Source organism: Denticeps clupeoides, chromosome 12 (genome assembly GCF_900700375.1).
Source record: "Denticeps clupeoides chromosome 12, fDenClu1.1, whole genome shotgun sequence".
Classification (NCBI taxonomy): Eukaryota; Metazoa; Chordata; class Actinopteri; order Clupeiformes; family Denticipitidae; genus Denticeps; species Denticeps clupeoides.
In genome coordinates, this window is record NC_041718.1 from 15,740,185 (window position 1) to 15,761,969 (window position 21,785).

Here is a 21,785-nt window from a genome sequence, read left to right on the forward strand (position 1 = left end):
TGAATCACAAGGATGGGTGTGGTGGGTCCCTCTGCCCATGGAGTAGATCTCTAGCTTAGGGGAAATTCACAGAGGTGACCCTGTGAAGGAGGAGGCAGCATGGAGACCCCCGAGAGCCCCGCTGACGCACAACCCTCGACCAGCGTCAGTCCCCAAAGCACAGCCTGCAGAGGGGTAGAGGTCACCCTGAGGAACGGAAAAACGGCGCCGGAGGGGAGGGGAGGGGGAGTTCCGTCGTGACAGAGGAAAGGAGACTCCCGTTCTTTGCACCCTCCTGTGCACGTTCAGCGGAAAGCCTCCATTCCGCCGCCCGTGATACGCCGCGTACGCCAGTGATGTAGGGGAGCGTGAGAGAAGAGGGAGAACGAGGGGAGGGGGAGGAGAGAAAAAAAAGCACGTGAGCCAGTAGGGAGAGCGGGAACGAGGAGGAGGAGGAGGAGAGACAGAGCGAGCATCTCCTGCAGGCACTCGGGCTGTCAGTTGACAGGGGCGGAGGACACCGGGCGGGAGAGACGGACTGTGTGACACACGCACGCTGAAGGTGAGCAGCAAGTCACCCACCACAGACATCAGGGGACTGCTGGTCAAGACCTGGAAGAGAACTGCGGAGAGCGGGTGCCTTGTGGAGACGGAGGACCACCTTCTGAGAGCACTTCCATCCTCTAAAGACAGGTGAACCTGTGACCTGCGACCCTGACCCCAGAATCCAAAAAGGAAACCGAAAACCTGCCGCCATGAACTTCCTGCGCCGCCGCCTGTCCGACAGCAGCTTCATCGCCAACCTGCCCAATGGATACATGACGGACCTCCAGAGACCCGACCCTCCTCCACCACCTCCTCCCACGGCCGCTGCTCCTGCTCCTGCCCCCGCGACAGCCGCTCCGACCCAGGCAGCCGCCCAGGCCAGGTCCCCCTCCGCCTCCCCGGCTCCAGAGCGGCGTCCCCAGTCTGCCCAGTCCAGCGCCACTGGCTTTTTCAGCTCCATCACCAACGTGGTCAAGCAGACAGCTGCCTCGGCTGGACTGGTGGAGCAGACTGCTGCCGCTGCGCCCAAGAGGTTTAAGGTTCTGCTTGTCATTGATGAGCCCCAGCATGAATGGTGAGTTAGAATGAACCACTATTACTAATACTCAGTTCAATACTGTTCAGGTTAGGAGGGAAATGGAAAATGAAAAGTAAACTCCACGACTCTGGTGAGGCTGGTGTGGTTCGGTACCTTGGACAGCAACTCCCATCCCCGGTCCTTCAGTGACTTGAAGACACCCGGGTTTCCTAATGTGCATCAATCCCCCGCTCTTGACTCTTTATCGCTGTTGAATCTTACAGCACGACTTCTCCGGCAGAGTTTTAAATAGATTGCTGGCAGCATGTGGACAGGGAGCACAAATGAGATTTTCCCCTTCCTCCATACGACTAGCTCTTTGTGGCATTGTGATGCGTGCGTCTCTCCCTCTGTACTCTGTACACATCTCACACCGACTCTGGGGTCACGTTTTCCACATCTGCACTTCATTGATGTATCGAACAGCCTTTAGTGGCTTCCCAGTCACCATAGAGCACAATTATTAGAATGATCCTGTTGCTGTGATACACAACAGAATATTCATCATTATTGCAGAACAGCGGCTACATAAATGAGGAATAAATAAAATTGGAATTACATTCCGGTGCACAGAGAGAGGAGGCTGCCATGAATATTTAATTGACTCTTTGCCTTTCACCTAACAAGCGCAACCTGGGCAGATATTATTGATTTTCCTCTATTAAAAGCAAGGCTTTCTGTAAGATTGGCTGGAGAGACCTTGCTCACATTTTTGGTCTAACAACCATCACGTTGTCATGTTTTCCATTTCTTTCCAGAATAAATGGTGTTTAATTTTCATGCATCAGATGCAGATCAATATCTCTTCACCAAAAGTAGTTATTTTGGGAAAAACGCCCTGGACAAGAGACGTCGGTAGGGTGAAAATTTGCCAATCCCTCCCCAGATAGGTAGATGTATGCTGGGTGGATGCATGCAAGTGTGACATGAATCCTTGACGTCGTGAGCCGAAGGAAAACTGACAGATCTGCTGCCCACAGCCCTCCTCCTGTGGCCCCGCCTCCCAAGCTCGTGTTCTGTTAGTGTGCATTTCATGTTGCAGCGCATCAGAAACCCGGCGGATGGGGTTTACTCATCGCGGCGCGCGAGATGTGTGTCTGTGTGTGAGGGCCACTCAGAGCACCTTGCGTAACAGTCTACAGCAGCACGCCTCGACTTCGTAGCACAACTACACTCTTTCTGACAAAGAAGAGCTCCTTTTTCACCTTAATCAGAAATTTGCCATCTCAAGGTCAGAATTTCAGATGCTCACTTACATAACACAGCCTGAAAAATCTGAATCGCGTGAGAGCCGCTTTGGCCAAGTATGTGTGTTATGCAACATCACGGGCCCACGGATTTGAACTGGAGGCTCTGAAGATTTGTCAAGGTGATCTGGGCGGCACGAATGCAGTGGAGGGACTCGGAAACCGCTCTTGTACACTCCTCAGGGTCGGCTGGGCTGCAGGAAGCCGCGCTCAAGCCGCGGTCATGTGACTGCGTCACGAATCGGGACGACGTGATTCACTGGCTCGGCCCTGAGGGCCACATCTGTGTGTGTGTCTGTCTGTCTGTGCATGTGTGTTCATGCGCGAGCGCGTTGCTGTGTGGGCAGAACCGAGTTCGCACAACGAGCGCGTTTGCCACTCGGTGAGGAAGAGATGGACAGAGCGATAGAGAGAGAGAGACAGAGAGCAGGTGGGCCGGTGGCTGCTCTCTCCCTCATCACTCGCTATATGAACAGGTAATTTAATAAGGCCTTATGGTTCTTTTCAGGAAGGCCAAAATTCAATCAGCAAGCTCGTCATTTGTTAGTCTTGTACTGCTGGGCCACTCTTTCAGCAAACACCTGGTGTCTACCGCGCAACATTGTCCTACTTCCATGTGGATGGATTGCATGTCTGGGTTTGCAGCGGTGAGACTGTAATGCTGTGGCTACTGACCATGTTGGAAGGGCAAGGGTTTAAACTTCAGCTTCTTCAACTCAGTAACCAAGTAGCATAAACTACTATGCTAAGAACAGCATTATGACGATTGGTGGGTTTATATCTAGATCTTATTTGAGCCGCTCATATCCAAACCTTGGAAATATTTAAAAGCACAGGCTGGTGTTGACCTCGAGTTGGTGAGCATAAACTTCACTTAATAATCATTCCGGTATTTTCCTCACTTCCCCGCAGTGTTATTATTTTCCCATTCATAACATGACATTTACACACGTTTGTACTGAAGGACGTCCACACTCACACCGAAGTGTCTGATACTATATCAAATGCCAGTGCCAGCAGAATTAAGTCTGTACTCCATTTAGTACCATGTAAAAGTGGCAACCGTGGCACTAAACACTGATCGGTCCCATGGTGGCACCAATGATGGATGTCCATTCAATGCGCAATAAAACTCTTCTACCTTCTACGTGTGTGAGGGACATTACAACAGGGTTTAATACTATTGCAAGGTGCACTATTGCACTCATTCAAGGGGCCCTATTTTCATGGCGCAAGACAACATAGGCATTGGCTAACATTGCATCAAGTATGTCTTCAGGATTTACCGAAATAAACAATAAAGGACTGCTTGCTAGTTATCTGTATCTGGAACTAAATAGTTTCCCAGCCCTCATTATTATTGCTGAATCCCAGACGACAAACTTTAACAGGTGAACTGAAGTGATTGTCATTGTGATACACTGCAGCACAGCACATGGTGCACACAACAAAATGTGTCTGCTCCGAACCCACCACCTTGTGAGCAGTGGGCAGCAGTGAAAGGCGCACGGGGAGCAGTGCGTGAGGACGGTACCTTGCTCAGGGGCACTTTAAGATTTCAACATTCAGATTTAGACCTGCAAGCGTCCAGTTACAAGTCCCCTTCCTCACCCACGAGGATAAGGGCGTCTGATAAATGCTGTAAATGTAAATGTAATTTGTGTTTCTTGTAATCATCACATTGCCATTGTTGCTAAAGTAAACTCAGTGAGAGTGAAATGACTTCCATTACATTGAGCAACTGTCAATGCCACCTACAAAACATTCTTACAAAACAGTCACACAAGAACATATACTTCTATAGTATTAGCACTTCTTCTATAACAACTGCATATAACTTCACAAAAGACACATGCACACGGAAATGTCCACTGATGCAATGACTCTTGTCACTGATGACAAAGAACCCACCATAAAAGGATGCTTTTAGCCTAAGCTAAACTGATTACTTTGCCGGGAGCGAGGAGGGAGAGTAAATGAGTCCTGATCCATGGCTTAGCACAGTCTTAGCATCACTCAAAGCTCAAACACAAGTCAAAATAGGCCACTTTAGGGCTAGATACATCTGTAACGGTCTCCTGAATTTGTTGTCTTTTTGGGTCCAAGCAGTCACAAGGCGTGTCTGTGGATGGAGGGGAAGAGGTGGAAGCGGGCTCATAATCGAGGGGTTGCGGGTTTGAATCCCGAGCCGCCAAGGTGCCACCGAGGTCCCCTTGAGCAAAGCACCGTCCCCACACACTGCTCTCGCAGGTCACCTGTCATGCCCGCCCACTGCTCACCAAGGGTGATGGGTTAAATACAGAGGACACTGTGCGTTGCCGCGTGCTGTGCTGCAGTGTTTCACAATGACAATCCCTCTCACTTTTAAATTGAAAGTAGAGCCAAGAGTGCAATGTCACAGCGGAAACTTTCTGTGGCGTTGCGCTCTTTGCTAGAGGTAAAAATAAAATAGGACATTCCAGGAAAATGTTGCTGCAAATGTCAGCCATTTTTCTGTGGTAATTGGACTGAATAGAAACAATCAATGCCCCAAATCCACAATACAGTCTACTGCCATCACCAGATGAAGAGAGCGCAGGGTTTGTTTGGGACATTTAGAGGTCTCATTGCATTGAAATGCCACTTCGTCTGACTTTTGCGGGAAGAGACAATCGAACCGTTGACCTCTGCAGCAATGAAGAGCTGAACTCCCACGTCTAATCAGCAAAGCTGTTGTGCCTGCTGACGACCAGGTCAATAAGCCAGAGCCGAAAACTTCTAAAGGACGCTCATAATGTCAGCACGGACCGCACCAGGCACATGAAGGTTAATCGTTTCACATCAAGCGATATCAATGCAATTATTGCAGTTTTTTTTAACTGTTCCCATGAAATTTCTTCAGGCACAGCGGCCCTAATCTTACAGGCACATTGTTTTTAAAGTTCCAGGCACTTTCACACTTTGGGAAATTTGTGACACTTTGAGTGCCTGAAGTGGGTTTGTTCATTTTCCAATCAGGATCCATTGGGTTCAATGAGCTGTGAAAATTAGGGAGGAAGAGGAAGAAACAATGTGTTTTAATGCAGCAGTAGTCTGGCTGCTTCTATGGAAGGAAGAGGCAAAACGCAGAAACTAAAAATTGGCAAAGGTTATGAGATCCAGATAAAATACCACTGTTCTGTAGCAAGAAGGATCAATCAAACCTCAATAAAAACCTGACTGTAGTCAAGTCCCATGAGTCTGGAGATCCTTCAAACACCAAATTGCATTTTTTTCATTGTAACACAGTTTGGTGGGGGGATAAAACACACACCTCTATATCTATGAAAAAGGGCAATGTGTATATGGTGGCTGGAAATTCCAATACTTTAAACACATCTACAATACACTAGAGGACAGAACTCGGTTCGGACCTACCAGTGTAAAACTGCTTCAGAATATAAGAAGAATCTCTTTTTGGTTTCATTTTCTTCAACAGATGAGATTGAATCTGACCGTTATGTCAGTGTAGATGTTCTGGCTGTTGATGGCCCAAGACTCTGGGTGGCCCAAGTTGCACTGCTGGGGTGTCACTTGGGACGCTGTTGATTTTTACCACTTTACTTAGATTCCAGTGGAATGAAAAAATCAAAGATTTATGAACGCTTTGACCGAAAGACATTTTAGTTAATCAGACTAAGTGGGGGATCAATATTGTTTCCATGGTAATGATTTGAAACAATGGCCATTAACAGACATGGACTCTTCTGTGGTTTAGTCCATTAGGACAATTCATGTATAATGTACGCTTTTTGTAGTATTCATATGCCTGGGATGATTCTCTAAGGATTTTATCTGGTTTTCCACTATTCAAGTGATATTACATGGCGGTAGTAGCCACGCTTATGTATGAACCAGGTTCAAACCCCACTTACTACTTTTGAGTTCCTGAGCAAGACACTTAACCCAGAGTTGCTCCAGGAAGACTTTCCCCGTAACTAATGACTTGAAGTTGCTTTGGATAAGGGCGTCTGATAAATGACCAAGAGCATTTTGAGAAGATATTTGTGTTTCAGTTTTGTGCGTAGCTATGATGGTGCTTAGGCAAAAAGACTCCCAAAAGTACTGGATTTCGCAGTGCACAGTGGCATTTCTGATTTATGGAAAAAATAACAAGGTTAATTACACACACCTAATGAGTCCGAAGGGGGAGACATTTAATTGAATTAATTTATTTTAATGGGGAAACATCATTTGCATGGTCATATAAACAAGTAAATGTTTGTTCCAAATAAATACCCTGATTTATTAGCAATTTCACTGTATTATTTCAAAATGCATTGCTATCATTCTATTTTCACTGTAATTATATACATGTATCCCTGTTGCTACAGAGATGTAGTAAGGAACCGCTGTAGCCCCATAAAATAAATACTTATTTATTTAAACATATTTATATTATAAGAGAAGATTTTATTTGTTATGTGTTGAACATAGCCTGAACCCCATATCCTTTTCAATGACAGATCAGGGGATGAAAGGGCACTACAACAGACCTGACCCTGAGCATCCTTTTTTTATCCACAGAATACTTGCCTGCCTGGATGGATGGATTTTTTATATTAAATTACCTCTCTCTAGGTACGTCCAGGTAGACGGTAGACTAGATAGTCTTTAAAACTGATCTAACACCAGGTGTCAGAACCATGTTCTAACACCAAAACACACCTGCTCTATGTGTCTGTTGTGCTTTTATCAGACTTTAGTCTTTGGTGAGGAAACTCAACTGAAACGTTTTGAAACATTTTGCATTGTGGTGTGGGTGGTTGGGGTTCAGTGGAGCTGCTGATTGGTTCATTATACCATTTTATGTTCTGCCATAAATACCACTCTGCATATGATTGTGCTGTTCATCAATTTGCCACACCTTTCAGAACAAACACCTGTCCAAGCCAGAACATGCCGGAACAGCTGACGAGTCACAAGCAGGCAGAGATCCGGTGGGTTAGTTGGGCTATTTGGCACATGGTGCTGACTCATACCTTTACACCGTGCACAGGCTGTGCTGGTTTTACTGGAAGGGAGAGCCCAATGCTTACACAGGAAATGCACCCTGCCGACTGCAGACACGCAGATCTCATGGGAGGGAGGGGGGATACATTATGCGGTTTCACCGTGTGTCTTTCCAACAGGCATATATATTTGCTGCGATTTTTTTCAAGGTAAATGATGGTTTGTGTTTGGGTCACCGCAGTAATAAAGACGAATGCCTCTCCCTGGTTTAAAAGCACGTCTGTGCCGGCTTTGGATGGGCCTTTGGGGAAGACAGTGTTGGTACAGAGCGCCACTCACCATGAATTCTGCTGCCAAACTGACAGCTGTTCCTCTTGATCAGCTTTAAAAAAAAGCGGGAAGGATTTGGGCTTCCTCATTACGCCGCACACCTGGCCGCGGCAGCTTTCCGCAGGAACAACAGGCCGCCGGCTGCTTCAAGGTCTCTTCTTTTTACAGCCTCGGTGACAGAGGCGGTTGTTGGATTTGTGTTTAATGAGAGGCTGAATGTCACGACACCTCGTCCCAACGTAATGGTCATGCAGCTGCATGGACAGTAATGAGATCCCTCTCTGAGGCTGCACATGCGCTCACATTCTTATTTTTTACATGACCAAAGGGTGCACAAGATAACTGAGCTCTTCTAAAGCGGCATTTAAATTAGGGGGGCCATTCATGGAAAACAAATCATTTTAAGGAATGCCATGATAATCAAAAAAGGGCACGTGGTTCTCAACCTAGACCTACATAAGCAAGGGTGGACTATCAATGGATGATGAACAAGGACCCGATTCATGTGAAAAAGGGTTTTTTTTCATATGGCCGGTTGATATCGCACATCATGTGTATGAACAAGGCAACGCTGACACTAAAATTTTGCAAAAGGCAATGCATGCATACGAAAGCTGGTCCACATTGTTGTTGTGCTAATTTTCACTGCACATTACCCTCTCTGTCGGGATGACTCAATTATCTTTTTCGGCACCCCTCGTTCTGTTTATCTTACTAATGACAAATTGTTATTCACAAATGGCTAATAATGAATCCTTTCATTTATCCCCCCCCTCCCCTCTGCAAATTGAACCGATGGCTCGGAATCGTCTGATAATTGCCAGGCAGAAGAGCATCCTTCTGCACAGGCCGTGTGCTGTGGACAGATAAGTCACTGTGTACCGATTCAGGCGGTTAAAGCCACTCCGTCATGCCGGAGTCACCTCTCACCGCGCCTGTGTAGCAAAAGCCCTCTGCAAACACGGCCTTCTCGCAGACGGTCTCAGGCAGAAACTGTTAGCGGTTGGCCTGGCATCTTCAGTCGTAGCTGCTCGATTATTAAATGGTGGCCTGTGTCAGCAAATCTCCTTGTGGAAGTCATATGATTTCATTTGTGATTAAGGTCGACCTTTATGAGTGCAAAGTTTTGCACCTATTCAATTAAAAGTGATGGCGAGGGTACGACACCCTGCTGGGTAAAAAGTGAGCTGCTGATAGCCCTTCCGTCCCAGAGTGTAGACTAATTAAAGATGAAACGTGTTTCTGTTCCTTTCATGCTAATTTTATGTATTGTGTCTAACTGTGTGCAAGATTATTTAAAAAAAGCTTACCCACTTTTCATAAATCTTGGTGGAGAGGTGTAGCATGGACCAAGGAACAGGCTTCTAAGTGAAAATTGTCACTGTGGAACTCTGCAGCACAGCACACGGTGACACAACGAAATGTGTCCTCTGCATTTAACCATCACCCTTGGTAAGCAGTGGGCAGCCATGACAGGCGCGGTGTGTGGGGAACGGTAGCCTTGGCGGATTGGGGGCTGTCCCTGTAACTACTGATTGTAAGTCGCTCTGGATAAGGGTGTCTGGTAAATGCTGTAAATGTAAATGGGTCATTATTGGCACGAATTTGTGTGTAGGAAGCCCAAGGCGTGATGAATGTTTAATGATCTCAAAAACCCAGACAACTGTAAAAACCTGGTCGAGGGAACCATGTCTGGGGGAAAAGAGGAGATCTTGGCGCCACTATGCTAACTTAATAATCAATAAAAATCATTAAACACTTAATACCACAAACAACTGTTTACTTACCCCAAGAAGCTACTCTAATTGAACAAACTGATTAATCGCTCTGGTGGGGGTGGCCAGGTGGAGTGGCCAATCAGATTTCAAGGGTGGCCACCCCTATGGCCACGCCCCTGTAGTGTTGTAGTTATCGAGACCAGTCTTTTTTTTGTCTTGTATAACGAACTACAAGATCGTTCACTAGCTCTGCGTTTCTTGTTATCAAACTATGAGGAGACTACTTAATCTGGCAAAGAACATCATCCATGCACACATAGCACAGTTGTTTATTACGTTTATTATTTTTTCAAGCAGCTAGCTCACTACTCTGTTGCTCCTTAATGGAAAAAATGTATCCTCTGTGCACAAGTTATTGTGCACCATGCTCTGTGGGTTTATAAAATAGCCCCCAATAATTCCTGGGTCACTGCTTGGGTCATGAAAAGCTGTCAATACTCCCATTAATACACACAGCAATATTAACATCTTTTTGGTACAGCCCATTTCTTTCTGCTAAAATGTCTATAGGAGAGGAAAGCTGGGATTATTATTTTCCAAATCTGGGAGTATTTAAATGAGAGACACATGGACATATCAGAGTTGAGGACGCGAGGCGCACTAGCGGCTGGCAAATTCCTGATGATTCATATGTTCTTGAACTCTCAAATATGATACTTTTCTTAGTTTTCATCACATTTTGTGAAATGTTTTGTTTTCCATCCAGAGATTGTCTTATCCCTGCCTCTGAATACGCAGTCAGAGAGGTTAAAGCATCTCCAGGCTGTGGGATTACCCAGGGATTTGATTTATTAGATTAGGAGGAGAATTGCTGCTTATGTGAGAACGCCAATGATCGTTTTATCATTAAAAAATATTCCTGGAACCAGAGTTGTTGTTGTCATCGTGTCCCTGCTTCTCTCTCTCTCTCTCTCTCTCTCTCTCTCTCTACGTGTGAGCAGAAAGGATTTGTCTTCTTCTCCCGCATCCATCAGTGTGTGATGAAGAGTGGCGCTCAGATGATGATCTGAGCTGAAAGGAGGGCATGACGTCCTCGGGGACGGCAGAGAGCAATCGACGAGTGTTGCCGTGGCGAGGGCTGACGGCAACAGTGATGATGGTGCGCACATGCTCAGTGCGTCTGTGTAAATGTCACATGATCACCACAGGACATGTGCAAGTCTGTGTGGGCTTTGAAAAATAAGTTTAGAAGAAGGGAGAGAGGGAGAGAGATGGATGGATGTGAATGAATGAACAGAAATAAAATAAAAACACGAGGGTCCAAACAGGCACTTCATCCGCAGTCACGACACAAGGATATTATCCTCATCCCTTGCTGAGTTAATTCTGCAAAATGCAGACTGGCGGTGATGTTGTGCTGCTTTGGATTGAAATAGAAAAGGATGGAGGCTCGGATGACTAATGAGGTATATTTCGCTCTCGGTGGGAAGCCAGGGCTGAGCGTCTCTCTCAGGCAAGAGTCCCGCTGTTGTTCCTTACGCACCATCTGAACAGGCGGGGACTGCTGCTGTCACGTCCACTGATCCTTGCCCCTTTACCCACCTGCACGAGGGCTGACAGCTGTTAGAACTCAGACTATGACCTTATCAGGATGTTTGAGCTCTTAAACTAGCTAATATTAACTAATTTTGACACAAATTTGTGTGTTTCCAGAATTACATCTCATTATGGTTAAGTCCCTGGCAATGGGATGTCACAGGGATGTCTTCTAATCTCATGATCAACTCAATTTATTAGTCTTTCTGTTCATTCCTTATATCGTGTCTAAGCTTCAACATTGTCTTCAACCGCAGCACCATGAAACATCTTGCATATTAACATGGCCTCTGAACTGAAATTCCTGAAGCTCCCGTAGAAGTGAAAGACCATGGCACTGATGAGGTAGCATTACTAAACTGGTTCAAATTAGGAATCTAATTAAAATTTAGGCTAATTTCAATAGTTAATTGAATCGTTGTTGGTTTGTGCATTGACCTGGAAGTTCAATATTTAAATTGTTTTAATTGTTTACAATTTGCAGTGAGCTTTTTCATAGCTTATATCACCACAGAATGTAATGGTAGCGATTCAGCCTTTTCTACTTTCCTGGAGAGGCTCTGAGGATTTTGCCGAAGCAGATGCATTCTCAGGTGTTGCCGTGGGGACCACTGAAATGAATAGAAACCTTTCAGTACAATGCTGCTGGAAAAGATCAGAAATGCAGAAGCTACCCAATCTGCATTAAATCTAAATCAATTAGCACAGTCGTTCTACGCTGTTAGACCAGAGACATCTTTCTAGGAGGCTGAACGCAGCAGAATGCAATTAAATACTTACAGTGCCATGCTGCTTTATACATGAGAGCGACATCAAATTGGGAAAGTGATTTTTCTGAGCCGCGAGTGTTTGTATTTGTGGGGAAAGACAGGACGGCAGGGGTGATGAATTACACTCATAAAATGCAACATCTTGAAACTAAACGCAACGTTTCAGCAGCCCGCAGTCACCCAAAGCCAAATGATTAATGGCGCGTTGTTGTGGGCCAGAAGAAAGAAACCTTTATGTCTTATCATGGCACCAAGCTGACAAGGCTTTTCATAATGCGGCATGGGAGCATAGTACAGGCTGAAGGATGTGTTTCTCACCCAGTTGTCGCTAAAAGTGCGAAATGAACAGAATTTGTGCTGAATCGTTTGAGAAAATGTGGAGTGAAAGGAGGGAAAAGGCGGGAGCTCAAATGATTAGAAAGGGTAGAAAGAAAATAAGTTTTTATTGAAACAAATTCCTCACTCCACAGGTTTCTAATTTTATCTGAGGATGCGCAATAATCAAACCATTAGGTGGTGAATCATCACCAGCAGGGGGTTGTGACCAACTCATAAAAATAGGCCTCCCATGATACCAATTATATCAACGAACCAAAAGCAACCTTCGCGCTGAGATAACCAGACGTCTTTAAAGATCAAACTATATTCATCCAGGGAGCTAAACTTGTGTCACTATTATTTTTGTGTGTACCCTGTCATTCAAAAGTTTAGAAACGTGTTCGTTTTTTCATAGAATTCTATTGTTTCGTCCATTGGAATAACATGAACTTGGGTGTTAACTGCACAAACTATCAGAAACAGGAAGTCTTGAGTTCCAATGCAATGCTCACTAATGTAGGTCTCTCACTTTTGAAAGTGAAAGTGAAAGTGAAGTGATTGTCACACGTGATACACAGCAGCACAGCACACAGTGCACACAGTGAAATTTGTCCTCTGCATTTAACCCATCACCCTGAGTGAGCAGTGGGCAGCCATGACAAGCGCCCGGGGAGCAGTGTGTGGGGACGGTGCTTTGCTCAGTGGCACCTCAGTGGCACCTTGGCAGATCGGGCTTCGAACCAGCAACCTTCTGATTACGGGGCCGCTTCCTTAACCGCTAGGCCACCACTGACTGATTATTCGAAAACAAGTTTGCACGGATCTAAGTATAGCTGAACACATTTGCGCTGTTTAAAGAAGCAATAAAACTGTCCAGATTCAGACTGGTTTAATACATGTTGCATTAGCACTTGTGGGTGTGACAGCTCATTTATAAGGACATTTTTAAAAGACCCTAAACTGAAGAGTAGCTGTATGAATTAGTGCCACGTCATCTGGCCTTCATAAAGAACATGTTTTCATGTGACCACATTAAACAAAAGTGGTTAAAATCATATCATTCAGTAGTGGAGGGGTAACGCCCGCAAGCACAGATCTCCAAATGCTGTTGAATGTAATTAGAAAAGGGCAAACCTCTTAGCGTGGCGCCCGAATATAAATTTGAAGCTCCTTTATAATTAATGAGGACTCCCGCTCGGCTCACTTCCTGCAGCCTCCTCTTGTGGTACGCCACAGCGGGGCTGGATGTCTAACAGAGATCGGCCATTTTACTACCCCGCCACACACAGCGCTACGCAACAGCACTGTCACCCACTGTAGTGCATTTCTGACACTACGAAGTGCGCTGCCAACTTCTCAAGTGTTTTTGACAGCCGCTGTAGCAAAAGAGTCACAAGAGGCAAGACAAATCTGCCTATTCAGAGCTCCAGTAAAAGTGCATTTCTGTTTGGATTCCAGAGTGAACCATAAAACAGTGTGCACACTGCTGGCTGTTCCCACTCGCGTGTTTTATAGCAGGCCCTTTAAGAAAAAGGGTTTAAGACTCATCGACTTTTATTGCTATTGGGTTGCATTTCTGCACAGGCGACCCCAGACGTCTCCTCGGCCAGGACGGCGCTCTGGCTTTTCATCGGATGTGGATTATTTAGTAGTAAAGTCCTAGCCACTACTTCCTGCCCAGGTCACATACCATCTCTTCTTCAGCGGTGCGAGACAGTCTTTCAAATATTGACTTTGATCTTGTCTGATCTCGCCCCTTTGGGAGCTTTTGCATTGAAATGGCCAAAGTTGTGCTATTATCTAACGTCCCAGATTATTTATGTTTATGAGGAAAACAAAGCAAAAAATATATATATAATCTGAAGATCAGAACAATAGAAAAAAGGAAAAAAAAAAACGTGATTGCATGGGTGTAGAATCCGTTTGTAGTACAGACTGTGTGGGCAGGACCCTGGGGTTCTGACGAGTGTTTATTCTTTATCTTCCTTCAGAAATATATTACTATATGACCGCCTCTGAATTTTTTGACTGACAAAAAGAATAGGGTCATACATTCTATTTATATGACGGCACTTAAATATTTGCAGGGGGCATGTTCATTAATGTCACATCAAGTCATGTCAAAAGCAAAATCTGCGCATACAAACAAGAAAAGAAGACAAAATGTAATTGTTACTGTGTGCATTTTATTCTGCAAATAAATAAAAGGTATGCTCACCCATACAATTCTCACTTTAAAACTTTGTAGTTTTTTTCCCATTGGTAGCTCGCATTCAGATTCGGATCTCAGATTTGCCTTGACGTCTCATTGCTTCTAGCCTCTTCCTGATTTGAAAGTGATTGTTTTTTGTCATTGTGATACTCTGCAGCACAGGACACGATGCACACATCAAAGTGTGTCCTCTGCAAAGAGACCTCAGTGGCGCCTTGCATCATTTGACTGCATCATTCCTTTTTTGGAACTAGTGGATAATTTTCACTGTGGCCATCCTCATAAGTTACTACCCATCCATTTATTTCCCTATTCAGCCCGCGTACATCAGTATTGTATCGTCATCTTGACCTATGCTCTGTATCTGTAAATAGATGCAGCACAGGGCAGTGTGCTTCGTGGAACATTTGCATGAGCCCTCTTGATGAAACCCATGCCTCTGGGCAGCAAGGAGACGGATGATATTTCAAGGTTTGCTGCGCTACAGAAGTGGATTTTGGCCGCTTTCCTAACTTGGAGTCAGATAGGAGAATTCAGCTCTCAGAGTTTCGTTTAATTGTCTCCCTAGTTTAAAAACTGTGCGATACATTTTTGAATGTCCAGCAATGCATTTCTGAAGTTCCACGAATGTCCTACAGCAAAGTCACATCAAATTCCGTTGTGTGCACCGTGTGCTGTGCTGTGTTTCACAATCACTTCACTTTTCACTTTTCAACATTCTAGCATTGGTTTCTAAAATGACAGCTCGTACAGGTATTTCCAGTTTAGACTGGACGTGTCAAGAGTAGACGGAAAAAGCAGAATCGCATGATCGATTCCACCCTCAAACTGTGGTAAAAAAGTAGGCTTTTAACCTTGTATGACAAGCTCCAACATCACCCAGGTACAGCAAATAAAATAAGGTTGCTGATACAAAACTTGGACAGACACTAATTGCCCAAAAAGTGGCACCAGCGGACGTCAAGAAGGGCCTTCTTTTGAGCCGCACCCATATACGTTACTTAGTTCAATTCACTTAAGGCATAAATCCCTTGGATTGGGAAATCCTTATTCTTCATTCATTCATTTAGACTTCAGCAACTTTTTTCCAGACTGGCAAACTATATTTGGCAACAGAATTAACATTTAGAAGGGATTTTTTTTAAATGGCACAACGTTACGATTAAATTAAACAGTGCCTTTCCATCATCTCCAGCTTGATAATAACCCTCTCTGCTTTGCCATGAGCCGGCCACGGCAATTAGATTGCGAATATGACAGGCCTTGGCCGTCCTTGAGAACCTGCCCTGCCCTTTAATAACAGAGTGTGGCCAGTGGATTTGCCGTGGGCTTCTATGTCCCAGTGCACCCATCCATCCACATGGTGCATCAAAGTGCAGCACCAGGATCTGCCTCCACTGTGGTCACCGAGACGAATCCACCGGATAAGCCCTGCATAGCCTCACCAGCCCCAACCAGGAAAACTGCCTGGCAAATCTGCATATAATCATTGCACTAAACAGAAGAACATTTTAGAACCCAGGGAGCCAATGTTGCACATAAATGGATAAAATAGCTTTTACATCTTAGACTCAGTGCAGTGTTAATGTTATGCAATAACAACAATGTTTCTAAAGTATTACTTTTCAAATCTTAGCAAGTTTATTAGTGTGTATAGTAATTACATGTAATAAAGGTAAATAGATTTTTTTTATGCAAATGAACACTGTTTGTGGCTGTCACAATATTTGACTGAGTGTAATTGTTTCGTGTAAATGAAAATGAAGGCTGCAGATATTGTGAGTAAGCTCTCGGTTCAAATCTACAAAGTCTGTAGTTTTGCAACATTCTGAGACCCCATAGTGGTGCAGGTGCATGATAATACCTTAATAGTATAATGATAATAATAACATAATAACTTAATAATTATAATAACAACATAAGTACAAAGGCTTATGGAATTCCAGCATGTCCAGTCAAGCTCCTGTCGAAATTATATATGCAAGGGTAAAATGAAAATAAGCAATTATTATATCCTTTAAAATTAATCAAATAAAGAGCTACAGAAGGAGCAATGAGTAATTTGAGTGTTGGGATTTGCTTAATGGTTTAATAATACTGCTAAAATATTTATGGGCCCAGCATGTGTCAAAATCACAGAGGAATATGCAGGGTATTCGTTGTGATGTGTCTGTTTCAATGCGGCTCTGCACATACTTATATTGTATACAGAGACAAGTCACACAGACAGACAGGTCTTGCAAAGAACATACATTATAATTATTTATTATAATGTGATGGGTGTAAAGACAGCAGTGAATGATCATAAAAAGTGTAACGGGAAGGTCCAGACACCTTGTCCAAAACAGTACATATCAGAAAATATAGGCTGAACTGCAAGTGTTGGCATGTAGATGTTGAAAAGCACATAATAAGGGGCCTGACATTTTAAAAGCAGCTCTCAGATAATGGTATTTAATATGTGCTCTCTAAAGCAGGAGACCTGAGCATACCCACAAATCACAAGCGTACCCTCGCATCATAAATAAACAGAAGCCATTGCCGCCGATGCTAAGCAGCCAGACAAACATCCGAGAGCAAGTTAATGCTGAGGCTATTTCCAGAGACTGATTACACACGATGAAGTCACAGCTCCTTCCCTTGGCCGAATAAATAATTAAAAGCTAATGAATTTCAGGCTTTTAGAAAGTTTAATGCATGTTTTCTATGTGAAGATCACGCTACAGAATATAATGTTAGTTAAATAATTGTACAATTCCTACAATTGATTGAAATCAGACAGGGAGAATCTGCCATCTCTAGCATTGCTCTACACTATACAGCTGGTGCATCAAGTCTCAGTTGTGCCATTTTGTGGAGTGTAATTGGCCTGTTTCTTGAACTGGAAGCGGCCGGAATCACAGAAACAGCATCTCCTATGTTCAACAAGGCTGAAGCTGAACAAAATGGCTTTTTACTCAGATTGCTGCATTCCGTCACTGACATTCAGGATTCGTAGGTGACCAGGTGTGATTGTCCTTGGGGAGGCATGTGGCAGCCATGACCCTCCTGGCAATGGCCTAACAGGAAAACTTGACAGGTGGGGAGTACTGTACCATCAACCACAGACCCCAGGCTTGTTTTCAATATTTAATTCTGACATGTCTATGCTTTGGTATTTGCACCAGGAATTTGCTGTTCCAATTCCAATCCTGTACTACTCTCCTTCTACAGTTATTCCATGCCCATTATTGACTGAAACTGAATGTGGATTGAACTGATTGATTGAACTGATGTGGATGTATATTAATATACAATTATTTATTAATATATAAGATTATATTAACAATATTGTGTTTTATTGATAATATTAATGATATTATATTATAATATTAATATATAAACTATGTTAATATTTCAGTAGTGGTAATGTATTATTGTAACATAACCAAATGTGAGCGGATAAAAGTTTATCAAGACACTTTAATTCATATGTAACCAAAAGTCTGTTAAAATATTCTTCACAGTGTAATTATTTTAATCCCCGCCTTATAACACGGTTTCATTGAAAAACATACAGTACAATTCTAACTTGTTTATTGTTCTGTTTTTTTATCATTTGCAAAATATATTTAAGATGAAGCAGAACTAAAATCTTTTTCTCTCTTGCGGACGCCTGCTGCCCTGTGTACACACAGATTGAAAGAGTTGATTTATTCAAAGGAATCACAGCGCGTGGTTGTCAAACGGTAAATTTACAGTGTGATTTCGGTGCTTGCTACTCTTTTTCTAGCAAACAACAGTAGGAATGGCATCCTGTGGATGGAGGGTTTTTGGCAGCCATCTCCAGCAACATATGCAAGATTAGAAAACAAGACTGACAGCAATCTTGGAAAAAACACAAAAAAGATTGCAATGATGAGTTTAAACACGGAGTCAATGAACCTGGACAGCACAGAACTGCAGATGTTTTCACATACGTGGGCTCAGCATAAGAACGTCAGATAAATGGAGCAATCGGCAATACAACGACCAAGCTATCCAACGGTAAATGTGAGAAAGTCACATCCTTGTCCTTGAAGCATGCTTGGGGCCTCAATAACTTCTCCGTACCAACTTCTGGTTACATCCAGGACCATTTTGCTATTTGATGGTGGGGTAAATAAACCAGTCAGATATATTTTCAAAGAGTAAACAGTGACAAAAACTGACCTCCAGCTCCTCGAGCAGAAGAGCCACAGTTTGGGCCCGAGGCAGCCGAATAAATCAGGGTTTAAAGACTCTGGCAGTTCATCTCTTCCTAACTTCAGTGATTCCAGGTTTAAATTAAAACAAAATGATGAAATGTTAAGTACTGCATGCGATGATTTCCCCTCATGGAAAGTGGGCAGATGCAGCTTTTGATGAGGCGGAAAGTGAAGTGATGTAATCCAGTAAATTCAGCCAAACAACGTGTTCACTGGTCAACTGACACCAGGATGTGAGGTAACATTTCAGTGACCTTATTAGAAAATGAAGTATGGCAGGTAAGATTCCTTTTGCCAAAGAATACATAAAGTTCATCATTAATAGAGAGTGATGACCCCCACGCAACACTTATTCGAGACTCTCTAGGTTGTCTTTTCATAGCAGATAATAATAACGTAGCCCCCCAACCTCCATTTAATAACACAGGAAACTGCCTTTCCAAGCCCAGAAAATACAGCTGTCAGGCTGAAAGATGTGTCAAGCTGCACTTTTGAAGACCGCCAGGGTTTGATGTGTGAATGTTCGATTTGCTGCCATCTTTATGCTGTCAAAACGTCGGTTGCGCACGGACAGTGATTTTGGGGCAGAGGTCCAAATGGGTTTTTGAGCTCTGCGGGAAACTGCCACTTGGTAGTAAAAATGTCAACACACCACTTCTCTAAGCTTCTTTCGTTCTGTCTTTCTGCCATTTGCATGTTCCTTTCATCTTTCGGTGGCTTACAAAAGAGCCCTGTAACGTTAGACGCACCGTCATCTTCATCAATTCTATTGTTGCTTAAACACGTTTTTTTGGTCACCATGGCAACAGAGCGGGTAAATAAATAAATTAGACGACACCTGTCAAGTTTGCTGGCAAAGCTTCCTTTCACCAATCCGCCATAATCTGCCTTGGCAGAGAAAGTGCGGCTCTCTGTCACGTCGTAGTAAAGAACAGAGGAGCTTATGTGGCCGCCAGACCGGAGGAGGGGAGGCACCCTGAGGTCCGCCACACCTTCAGCCCCTTTCCAGGATAAATTCGTACTGCCAGAGGAGGTGTTACATCGATTTCTTGACTAAACACTGGGCTCTGGTTGCCAGAGAAGATCTACAGAGGGAAAGGGGAATGTAAAGACACTGTACTGAGTGATATGCTTTATATGGTATGTCAAGATGTCTAGATATAATGGTAGAAACAGGAGGCACATTTATATGTCAATATCATTTATTTGCAAACATGAGGAGCAAAAACAACCACAAAACACTCGAAAGATGGGTAGACGAAAAAAAATAGCAGCGATAAAACCCAAGAGACGGGATTATATGTACAGTGAAACAATGACAATGACACAACAATGAGATGATGAACGCAGGTTATCACAGGTTAACAGGTTATCACAGGGGTCCAACTGGTCATTGGGCGGACCACCAGCCCAATAAAGTGTGGCCAGACATTCATGTCACCAAAAAAGCATGTTAAATAGATATGTTTGTGTCCTAATTAATTTAAGGGATGTGAAGAAAGCTGTCTCTTATGTTTTATTTCATGAAATAAATCTTTCATTGAATGAGGTATGAGGTAGATACCTATTTTTCGTAAGCAAAACTCATATCATGTGGAAAATCTAAATTTTAAAGGGGCTGATGTGACTCAGACCTTTTATATTCATCTTTCCACTTCTTTTAGTGAAACGATTTCTTTATAAGATGTTCAGGTTTGAGACACATAACATAGGGGTTTGGGGAAATTGGTGCAGTGGTGGCCTGGCGGTCAAGGAAGCGGCCCCGTAATCAGAAGGCTGCTGGTTCGAATCCTGAGCCTCCAAGGTGCCACTGAGGTGCCACTGAGCAAGTACCGTCCACACACACTGGTCCCCGCTGCCTCACTGCTCACTAAGGGTGATGGTTGAAAGCAGAGGACACATTTCGTTGCATCACCGTGTGCTGTGCAGTGTTTCACAATCACTTCACTTTCATTTCGTTCTATCAAATTACAACTGGCATAGCCAACACAATGCAGCACAACGAATACCAAAGTGTTTTATATGAAATATCCATCCCAGTTCTTCAAAAGACACCTGCAGAATGCTGAGGTGATGGGCTCTTGCTCACTGGCTTTTATCCCTGATACTGTTGAAGACATGCTGAGAAAAGTGAAATGCAATGTTAGTACATTTGCACCAGGCAGCCTGAACCATATTGCCCTCTGCCCTTGGTAAACCACCATCTAAATCATGAGCCTGCAGGCTCATAACCCCACAAGCCACTATCCTATTCACTCCGATGAACACATGACATTTAGTGTTCATTAGCACTCCAGTCACTGCTGTTGTGCTGCCGAATGGCCATTGAGCATGCATCAGGTAGCTCTCTGCAGCCACAGAAGATAATTGGATTCAGAGCGGGTAGGTCTCTCTCTTTTTCTCTGAGTGGGTCTCTCAACGTTTTTTTATCTTCTTAGCAACACATCTGCAAGCACCTTTAGTCACATGAGGTTTTCCTCAGTGAGACCATCAGGGTTGTTTGTCCCAAAGATTCTGCATTTCAGAAAAGCATCACAGCAGCTGCAATAAGATGGCACCCCTGCATTGTAATTTAAAATAATAGATGACAAAGGTGCCATTTTCCCACTCATGCACTTAATGGTAAACTGTCTAAGTTCAATGTAATAAAGTAAAGAAAAGATGGTGGCCTAGCGGTTAAGGAAACGGTCCTGTAATCAGAAGGTTGCAGGTTCGATTCCCGATCCGCCAAGGTGCCACTGAGGTGCCACTGAGCAAAAGCACCGTCTCCACACACTGCTCCCCAGGCGCCTGTCATGGCTGCCCACTGATCACTCAGGGTGATGGGTTAAATGCAGAGGACAAATTTCACTGTGTGCATCGTGTGCTGTGCTGCTGTGTATCACATGTGAAAATCACTTCACTTTATACACTTTAGATTAACTCATACTGTCAATGCATTACATAACACATGTTTTATCATGCAGGCCTACAGATTCCGTGTTTCCATGGCGGTAGCAGTTGGGTCATTCAGATTGTATGGTTCGGATGGTTAAGCTTTTCTGTGGAGACACAATGGCAGGACCATTGATTTTTTCCCCACCTTCATATACAGCTTTACTTTTAGAGCACGCTGATTAGGCTGTCCTTCGGCTTCTGTGCAGCGTCCTCCTTTTATTCCTGGCATTGATTGAAAGAAGAGAAAATTGTTGTGGTTTCCAGAGACTGAGCTGCTGGGGGGCATCAAAGCCGCCCTGCCAAGCATGATCACTACAGTAATCAGTACGCTGAGACCTCCTCTGCTCCAGGAAATCCC

General features: G+C 43.9%; 1 protein-coding gene across 1 annotated transcript in view; it reads left to right on the forward strand.

Annotated features, from left to right (window-relative positions):
* Positions 1-267: 267 nt before the first annotated feature.
* Positions 268-21,785, forward strand: part of LOC114801007 (synapsin-2-like) — a 40,204-nt gene continuing 18,686 nt past the window's right edge. Inside the window, exon 1 of the mRNA XM_028998952.1 lies at positions 268-1,099. Within this exon, the coding sequence (XP_028854785.1) occupies positions 735-1,099 (365 nt within the window). The 5' untranslated portion in view covers positions 268-734. The remainder of the gene's footprint in view (positions 1,100-21,785) is intronic.